Below are 9,884 nucleotides of genomic sequence, written 5' to 3'. Positions count from 1 at the left end.
CATATGCACACTGTTTCTCATCAAATATCATCCATAGTTATAATTAAGCTATATCAATGAATCAACTAAACAAACGTATTCCCTTGTTGCTACTTAGCGGTTTCTTTGCCTATTTTCTAGCAACTTGCCTTCCAAGGTTATATTAAGTCATGACCCTATACCACAACTCACACTATGAGCATTCTTTTCTGATCGTTCTTGTACGTGTGAAACATATACATACAACTATGAGTGTGTGGGATTTTCTCTCTTAAGAAGGGGAGAAAGTCTTGTTTAATATAGCATGGCTTTTTCCAAGGTGCCTGGTTTTCACTTATTTTGGTCCTTTTGAAACGAAAAAACGAGATAGTATAAAGCAGGTATAACGGCGTTATGACATTGTTGTAGATAAGGGAGACCAGTTGATGGTATCTGTTGACTGTTGGAGGAATGCATTCCGGATTATACAGAATACTACACGTCATCTATTTGATCCTGATGACTTGATAAATGTAAGTAGTAAGCCTATACAGACACACACATTCGTTATTCTTCTCCTAATTAACCTCTATCTGTATAGCAAGTTGCCTAATTAACCTCTATCTTCATGCAAACCAACATCTCAAAGCAAAGCAAAATAAAAACAAAGAAAATGCAGTAAGCAAATAAACTGTTCCGGCATTTGCACGTGTAATCAGCTAAATTTAAACAATTCAAGATCAACTACAAAATATATTCCAGCCCCATGTACTAGCCCTATTTCAAAATATACGATAATGCAGGCATTTGATATATTCATCGATCAATATCATTAATTATACCCCATAATCAGGAGGGGCGGTGCCTGGTGGCCAAATGTTTGGCTCACTTGTAAAATCTGGTTGATGGAAGTTAGTAGGACCTGGTGTTCCAATAAACGTGTTGGTTGGATAAGTAGGGTAGCCATAGTTATCATAAGGAAGGTACGTGGAAGTTATAGTGTAATCACCTGGACCATAGTAGCCGGCCCCACCAGGGTGGATTGGGTAAGCGTTCTGCCCTGAAGGAGAGTAACTAAAGTCAATAGCTGAGCCATCTTGAACACTAGTATTTGCATAATGTGGTGGACCGTACCCTAAAGGGTGTTCATGATGACTAGGCTGGATGAATGGAGGAGTGGGTTGTATTATCGGGTCTTCAAAATGGCGCGGCTTGATGAACTGTGGGTTCGACTGGATGAACATCGGGTTGAGTGTACTTGATCGCGGTCCGGAGTTTACTGAGGAAACAACCGGGTTTTCTTCACGATGGCTCGGTTGGACCAGCGGAGGGTTGAATGTTGTTGGTTCGGATCTGGAGTTTGATGACTTCACTGGACTCGACAAATCCATGTCAACAACATATGGAACATCATCTAAGATGGTGGAGATATCCTGGTATTTGGAATCGGTTATAATGTTGGATAAATTACTGTAACAGTCTTCGTTTTCTTCAATTAGGTGATTGGAAACTACTATTTCAGCTGGTTCAAGTGGTTTGCTTTTCCTTGGCTTGACATGACCAAATCTTTCGGCTACTGCTATGTGCTTGGTGGTCCAATCAGGCCGACTCCAAAGTGATAGCGGTGGTGGGTTGACGTTCCAATCGTCTAACGGTTGATCTTTGTCGTCCACTGATCCAGGTAGGTAAAATGACTGAAAGCAGCAAGAGAAAGTAAAAATTAGATATATTTATGTGGAATAATATAATATATATCTATGTTTAATTTATATATTATTAAAAGTCAACATTGGTCAACGCCCAACTCGCTCCCGACTTGACCGACTCGTCCCTCTAAGGTCCCGACCGATTCGTCCCCGACTCGCGACCTTTTAACGACCTAGAAGTTTGTTAAGCTTTTATATACACTTTGGGTGCCTCCCTTTGACCCACTAGCGACAACGGAACTAGACCCAATTATAAGTAATTGGGTCGAAAATTCCACCTTTAGTTCTTAGACAATAATCTAACTAGGGTAATGATACCTTGCCAGAGAGCATGTCCTGTTCCTCCCAGATTAAATCATACGGCGAACTTTTCCGGTCAAGTCTGTTATAGCAACATAAACGAGAGCTAAAAATGAAATCCAGTAAAAATTAAGTAACGAAAAAGACAAATAGCTGTTTATGTGAACCTCCTGGTTTCTTTTGGAACTATAAGAATGAGGAGCTTGGGTTTAAATTTGAGAGCATGATCGATAAATTTGTTTGCTAGATATGCTTGGACTCCAAATGGAGGATTCAGTCCCATTATCTTTCAAAGAAAACAATTATTAAAAAAAGAAATATATGAGAAAATGTAACGGCGTATAAGTGAATTTAAGTATCGTACCAGACGAGAACCATCAGGTAGTGCATCTAACGGAACGTCAAACCAATCTGTCCTTTCAAAACTGAATGTGTTCTGAGCGAAGATGAAAAAAATTAAGATATCAACATTTACAAGGTATGCATACAAGGATAGTTAGTATATCGCAAAAGAATTGATATTCTTAAATGGTCACATATGGTAAGATAGTAATCATATTTGATTACTGTAAAATAAATAATGTGAATATGTTACCTTTGGAGTGATCAGATCATAGTTCTTAAATTCGCACCTCTTTCCTGTGTTGTCGAGCTTTTCTTTCATAAAACAACTAAAATCATTTGAACCACAGCAAAAGTCTACAATCTAATCACATATTGAAAGTTCGTAAGTGTAGCAAACAGAAAAATGTAAACTGTGACATCTAACTAAAAAAACCTGTCGCAATGTGCTTCAAATAAATCAAGCAAAAGCTGAGCAAGAAAAAACAGATGTGCAACATCTAATAACATGAAATGTAAAATGAGCTGGCTTTTGAAATTTTAAAGTAAAATTAGTATTGTAATTCAGAGGATGAATTCTTCCAACTTAGAAAAATTACATGTAAGCTAACCATAGTAAAAAATTATATATATTTCTTACCATATCACCATCTTTCACATACCAATGAAGTCTATCAACTATCTGCATTTTAAAAACAATGACATAAGATTAACGCTAAAAATCGACTGCGTGAAAAACTATCGTCGGTTTATTTTTGCTTTTTGCAAGAGTCTTATACTTCCACATGGATCAATGGATTTACATGTTCCATTTCCCAATGCAAGCAAATAAATTTGATCCAGTGACTATAATCATTTCACTTCCTAAGCATATCCATTTTCCAATATGATTAGTTTAAGAATATATAAAAAGTAATAACGAATAGCCATATGAGTTCTCAAATGTGACAGCTGACCATTAATAACAAGAATATTAATACCTATAGTTTAAACCTTATAAAGATATATGGTTGCGTAACTGTTGGGGGCATTTTATAATCATTTCGCCCGGGGCATACAAAAACTTTGACCAAAGTTTGACCGGCCCTGCGAATAACAGGATCATACCTCTTTCAGCTTGTCTACCTTTGTAAAATGGCGCCCAAAGGAGGTATAACGTGCCCCAATTAAAAAAGGGGCAAGATAGACTTGTAGCTTATTCTGCACATCAACAAAAAATCACATTTTTTTCCCAACTGATAAAAAAATATCGAAAAAAGCTAAAGTACGTGAAAACTAGACAGATACATTTCCAACAAGGATGTAATCTAATTATTGAATACATGTCATAAACAGAGTTGACTTATGATAATCAAGTTATAGACTATCAATACTCAATTCGTTAAAAATATATGTGAAATGTTCCTGGAGTGATGTCTAAGACAAATGCTACATTTCCGTCATTGGCAAAGTTTCAATCCAAATTTATAATTTGCCTACTAGTAAGCTTACAATCGACTAATAAGATTGTTTTGCATCCACAAGATTATTCTATCAAATCAATGGTGAGGGCAGAGGTATTGAAATATATGACAAATAGTCAAATATTTAAACAATATATAGTCAGATGTTGTGTTTAAAACGGGTAACATAAGATCTGTTGCTAACTGCATATCTAAATATTATCTTAGAGTACTCGTACATGCATTTTAACATAAATGAAATTTCCCAAAGAAGTGAGTGAGTTAGTGTGTGTGTGTGTGTGTGTCTGTATGAGAGAGAGAGAGAGAGAGAGAGAGAGAGAGAGAGAGAGAGAGAGAGTGATCTACAAAATAATATAGCCAATGAAAGCATATATATTCATTGAGCGGAACATGAATCACCAATAGCGCAACACAGAACATGATCAAGTATCTTTATTTTAAAAGATAGAAATACATATTATATATATTATTTAAAATTTAATCAAGGCAAAAAAGAAAAGAAGCATATACAAGCAATATACAGAAACCAACATAAAGTTCATCTTTCACCATACCTTCCATCTGAGGAGCTGAGTAAGAACATTCGGTTCACAAACAGCTTTTGCATCGTTAACACTACCCCCATCCTCTAATATCTTTAAGGCTGCTTGTGCTGCCTAGGAAGCAAAAAAATACACAAAGGTTCCACACTGTGAGTAATATATATGTGTGTGTGTGTCAGTGCGTGTGTGTATATATATATTATATATGTATGTATATATCATGTCAACTGGTAGTTTTACTACCTTTACAGAAGCCTCCACCTTTCCGATGGTAATAGCTTTATCCAATCCAATCTGTGGGGTATATATTTCACCGCTACATCTTCTTTTCTTCTCCTTTATAAATTCTTCAAGATCAAACGCAGATGCTGAATCTTTGAATAGTTTCAACATCCTATACACAAATATATTAAAAATTAGAAATTTATAAGATGTGCTGATGAAGATACAGTGTGATAAACTCACAATGACAATTGAATGGTGAGTAGTGGCATAAAGAAACATTACAATGAGAAAAGTATAAAATTAGTACCTTGTTTTCATGTTTTCGTCAAGTTTAAGAGGTGAACTCAATGCTACCTTCTTAACTGGCTTAGGAACAAAGGGTCGTTCTCTCTGCAAATCTTTGTATGATGATTTGCTTTGAACCAAGTTAGAAGGCTGCTTGAAAGTGCAAGAATTTGATCTCTGAACATCAAAGGAAGATTTCTTTTCGTGTATTGTAGAAGATTTGCCTATCTTGAGTGTGTTATTACCATTAGTAACTGGTTTATACGATGTCTCAATCAATTTTGGCATCTTTATTGTGTCAATTTCTTTGAAATTTCCCAGAGCCTTGCTTCTTCTTTCTGACATCATCTCTTTTCTACTTCCATCAGGATTCCTTTTTCGTACAACAGAAGGAAACAGAAGATGATCTCTTTTTGGGGTCCAAATATTTGGAATGATTTCGTGCTTCCTGGGAAGTAATTGTTTAGTAATCCATACTCAAAATCAGATTAAGATATGCAATAACAATAATACAATATATCATGTTTAATCAAATCGGACCATTTATTTACACTTACATGCAATACATCAAGATGCGGTTTGGCAAGAGATCATCCCATGCTCTTTGCTGGATAGTTTTATCAGCACTAGCCTCGAAAGCAATTTTCCTAGAAAATACATTTATAAGAACCAAGCTTAATATGTCAAGTTCATAAGAGCAGTGTTGCACAACTCGGAATTACTCGGCGAGTACTCGGTCAAACTTGGTCAAACTCGGCTAAAACTCTGAAAATCGGTCACACTTGGCCAAAATTCGGGGTTACGTAAAAAATCAGTTAAAATTGGTCAAAACTCGGTCGAAGTCAAACTTGGTCAACATCTGGGTACTCCCTGAGGTGCCGAGTATACCCTAAAAAGTCCCGAGTGAGTACTCCCCGAGTAGCGATTTTTGCAACATTGTGTATCAGTAACCTGGTTGACTATAAAAGTTTTAAGGATAAAATATTGAATTACCTAGGTAAGCATTTACGGTGATATGACTTAGGGCAGCGCCTACAGACTGCAAATTGTAATTCGTGAACATCTTTATCTTCTCCTTCAGAACAACGATGGCATTTATGTATAGGACAGGTGAAAGATTCTCCTGCAGTTATTTCAGTTATAAGTTTCTTGGCTTGGGTTTCATCAGATGGGTACAACAACTTCGAGACGCATTCTGGATGATAAAAATGCCCGCAGGTTGCAGAAACACAAGGAAAGACCTAACATGACAATTAAATGAAATATACTTTAGTTAACATCAACATATGCATAACTAAGTATCCATATATGATTGTGAATTCAGCTCAGAAAAAAAAAAAAAAGTGAGCAAACAAAATCATTGGCTTTAATGGTTTCTAAAGCAAACTTTGTGTCATAAGGAGTTGATGTTGAACTTATATGGTTAGTGCAACTCGGTAGAATCTTTAACAAAGACAAGATAATGGTGGTTGTCTGTCAGGCTACGAATTTTATCAAAGAGTGCTTTCCATACTTTAAAGTATTTAAAAAATATAGCTACAGAATTCTACAACTCATACACATTCGTTATTTGTCATTAATTAAGAATCATAAAAAGCATGTCCTTCCAAAAAAAATCATAAACTTTGTGATGAACTTGAAAACTCGCAAGAACAGAGCTGTAGTTGGTTTTAGCTGAAATTTTGCAGTTTGCTCTACACAATATTTATAACAGGAACTATCAAAAGATATGATAATCTTGTACCATGCTGGAGTTGCAAATTTATATATACCCACAGAAACATATGTATACACCAATTTCCTACGATAGACTTGGAGGAAAGAATTATGTTAATATCAATTCGGTTTAACGAAGACTCTGATATCAAGTTTTCAAATCAAACGCCAACTAAAATCACGTAAGTAGATCGGTCAAAATACTAAATACCCAGTGAAACGCCAAACTTGTTAACCCAAATCCATTCGGAGAAATTAGTGAACACCCTTAATAGGAGGTTTGTGGACTTGTTGACAATGTTGTACATCACGGTTCACACCAACAAGCATAAATCAGACAAAAACATGCATATAGTAGTAATTTTGAGTTTTGATTTGACATAGTACCTCGGTAGCAGAAGACTTATCAGAGGAGCCCAACTTTCCACAAACAAAGCATTGATGTCTTTGGTGTTTACAGTTATCACAAAGAAAAGTAGTAATTGCCTGCATACATAATTCAATCAAACCAATGAACACAGTAAGAATGAAAACGTACAATACATGACATATAGGTTCACCATTCATACCTCATATTGAGCTGCACTTTCAAAACCAAGAGATTCACATAAAGTATCAACTCCTGATTCTATTGTTGGATGAAATGATCGTATACATTTTCCTTCACAACTGCAATAAATGGAGAAGTGACACAAAGTAAACACTTACTGTATATAATATGAGTACCAATATTGACTGCCAATCAGGCACTATTATAAATGTGAATGCATGAAATTAAGTCGAAGTACAGTAGCATTAGAATCATACGGGAGAACTTCGCCGCCATTATCGCAGAATGCACATACAGAATCAAATAGTCCTTCAGCTTCAGCTTCATCATCAAAATCATCATCAATTGCCATATCCTCGTCAGAAACTACAAGCTCGGACTTGTTACTTACTTTAGTCTGCTAGAATTCGCAAAAAGGAGACAAAACATTCAATATAAGCTACATTCAAAGCACAACAAGAAATCGTACAAGAACATATATAAATTCAAATCTATTGCTGACCTCAAGAAAATTTTCACTTCTCCCAGGATTCTCAATCTCATTAAGAAACACTGCGATATACTGTAAAATAAAATCGACACTTAGTAAATGTTCTACTGTTTCTCATACATGTATCATTGTATATAAGTAGTTGAAACATCAATAGAGTATATAAGCCGATACCTTAGATTTCGCCAAATCCTTATCTCTAGTCACAGCACTTTGTATTATCAACAAATGAGATTTTAGATGCGTCTCTAAAGGCTCAACGACATCATACCAACTGCATAATTAAACCAATTCACCAAATTTAAGAAAACACACAAAAAAACTCGTAGTAAAAATAAAATAATACGAGTAATAATAATAAGAAATAATTAATTAATTAATTAATGAATAATATAATAATAACTGCAACTTAAAATAAACAGAGAGATGCTGAATAACAACCTCAACGTTTTGATCAGATCATTCAACAAATCATTTCTAGAAGCTTCGGCGTTCCTCTTAGCAGAATGTAGGAATCGAACAACGATCAGAACAGATTTAACGATATTTTCGTAACTTTTTCGCGGTTTTTCAAGCTTGATCCATTTTCTAGCCTTCGAAAGCACGTAAAATTCAGGAATTGCAAATGAAAGTTCGAATTTCCAGCCGATTACTTCTTTATATACCGATTGTAAACCGCCGTCCGTACTTCCGAGCAAAGATGCAACCAACGTTTCATCGCCGATCACGTCGTGATTAGTGAAATGTAGTGGTAAATCGGAAAATGAAATGAGTGAGTTATCTGAGTTAATGAAATGGTAATTTGTAACGGAATCGGGAAGGATTTCGCCTTCTTCATCGGAAGATGCCATTGAAAATCGAAAACCCTAGAAATTTGAATTCCGGAAGTTGAAGCGATGAAAATATACTGGAAATAGTAGTGCTACTACTGCAAAAGGGTACGTGCTACGTGACACGCGCGATTCCCGGATTGGTTAATATCTTCCCTCTCATAAATGTATTTTTATACAATATCTTACGTTATTCTCTAATACTCCGTAATTTTCTGTTCTTTACTTCTATACTATTGTAAATCTCTCCGGATCTCCTCGAGATCTCTTCCTAAATTTCGTTTTTAGAAGGCAACCGAGACGAGATGTTCATCTCTCGAGATTTGTCGGTCAACGGGGTCAAACTTAGTCAAAACCACGATTTATCGGATTTTCTTACTAATTTGTAAGATTTTCTTGTAAAATTAGTAATTTCTAAGATTTTCTCGGTCATTTCTTGGATATTTTTTTAAAACCTCGTAAAAACGTATATAAATATACATATATTTATGTTTTTATGTATATTTTTATTTATTAAAAAAACTATAAAGTCAACGTAAGTCAACGTCTGAGATCTCCCCGAGATTATTTTGAGATGCCAAGATCTCCCTAAAAAGTTCAAACGAGATCTTCCCGAGATCCGAATTCTCCAACCTTGCTTCTATATCTATCTATATCTTTTCTTCTTTACTCCGTATTAAAATAAATATTCAATTAAACTAAACTAAATTAACTTCTATATATTCTAATAAACCTCTAAAATAATGACATCATCATTAAGCTAAATTACTTTTGATGATGTCATAATTATATATTAATTTAATTAAAAAATTAATACAAAATCTTTTATAAAAAGAAATATTAATCTCTCCTAAATTGTAATTTTATTTTTTGAAAAAAATTTAAAAGGTATTTATTATTATTATTAACAATTATTATTATTAAATATAAATATTCAACTTTGAGCGAACTTTATGTTTTTAAAATCAACGACAAGTTTCTTAGTCGGAATCCGTAGTTCCACGGGACAATAAACTAAATGACTTTAACATTTACATTCACTTAATACTTAAAACATATCATTAAACTATTTCGTTTAAACAAACCCGTGTTTTCACGGGTCATTTCACTAGTTAAATTACTAAAACTAATCTATCAACCTATAATTAACTTCCTTTAATTAAAACTATAAACTATAAAATGATATTAAAATGATATAGTCATTTTACTAATCACACCTTAAATTTTCCGGATCTTCTAATATTTGTAATTGTAATCAAAAAACACTATTAATATTAAAAAGGGACAAAATAAATATTTAAAAAACATAAACAATACAAAATAATGATTTCATATATTAAACAAAAATAATACATCTAGGTATGGGAACAATTTAATTACGCTTTAAATTTCAATTTAATGACGAGATTAAAGGAGTAGAAGGCAAAGATTAATACGAGTTTAAATACTCAAGCTCTAAACAAATCACGCCAAACAT

At 34.2% G+C, this 9,884-nt stretch overlaps 1 protein-coding gene across 4 annotated transcripts; it reads right to left on the bottom strand.

Annotated features, from left to right (window-relative positions):
- Nucleotides 1-659: 659 nt before the first annotated feature.
- Nucleotides 660-8,489, bottom strand: LOC139891721 (protein ENHANCED DOWNY MILDEW 2-like). Of its 4 annotated transcripts, XM_071874708.1 has the most exons (20): nucleotides 8,019-8,489; nucleotides 7,752-7,851; nucleotides 7,590-7,649; nucleotides 7,345-7,487; nucleotides 7,107-7,206; nucleotides 6,925-7,023; nucleotides 5,815-6,062; nucleotides 5,379-5,468; nucleotides 4,844-5,269; nucleotides 4,555-4,705; nucleotides 4,324-4,425; nucleotides 3,414-3,506; nucleotides 2,947-2,988; nucleotides 2,560-2,670; nucleotides 2,329-2,400; nucleotides 2,132-2,250; nucleotides 1,983-2,046; nucleotides 1,093-1,652; nucleotides 968-1,018; nucleotides 820-880 (listed from the first exon to the last, which is right to left on the bottom strand). In XM_071874708.1, the coding sequence occupies exons 1-20, from the start codon at nucleotides 8,426-8,428 to the stop codon at nucleotides 871-873; spliced, it is 3,051 nt and encodes a 1,016-aa protein (XP_071730809.1). In that variant the 5' UTR covers nucleotides 8,429-8,489; the 3' UTR covers nucleotides 820-870. The 4 variants fall into 4 exon arrangements, with proteins under 4 accessions (XP_071730808.1, XP_071730806.1, XP_071730807.1 ...); XM_071874707.1 differs by having other exon boundaries at nucleotides 660-880; nucleotides 968-1,652; XM_071874705.1 differs by having other exon boundaries at nucleotides 660-1,652.
- Nucleotides 8,490-9,884: the final 1,395 nt, after the last annotated feature.

The sequence above is a fragment of the Rutidosis leptorrhynchoides genome, chromosome 2 (genome assembly GCF_046630445.1).
Source record: "Rutidosis leptorrhynchoides isolate AG116_Rl617_1_P2 chromosome 2, CSIRO_AGI_Rlap_v1, whole genome shotgun sequence".
In the NCBI taxonomy this organism is placed as follows: domain Eukaryota; kingdom Viridiplantae; phylum Streptophyta; class Magnoliopsida; order Asterales; family Asteraceae; genus Rutidosis; species Rutidosis leptorrhynchoides.
The sequence above is the reverse complement of the archived record's forward strand: the minus strand, read 5'-3'. Positions and strand labels throughout refer to the sequence as shown.

What these genes read in the sequence shown, in the direction of transcription:
- LOC139891721 (XM_071874705.1), bottom strand. Translation starts at nt 8,428, where the DNA reads ATGGCATCTTCCGATGAAGAAGGCGAAATCCTTCCCGATTCCGTTACA. An exon ending in AGGATTTGGCGAAATCTAAG is followed by an intron (nt 7,650 to 7,751) that starts GTATCGGCTTAT and finishes TTTATTTTACAG; the next exon opens with TATATCGCAGTGTTTCTTAA. An exon ending in CGCATCTTGATGTATTGCAT is followed by an intron (nt 5,270 to 5,378) that starts GTAAGTGTAAAT and finishes ATTACTTCCCAG; the next exon opens with GAAGCACGAAATCATTCCAA.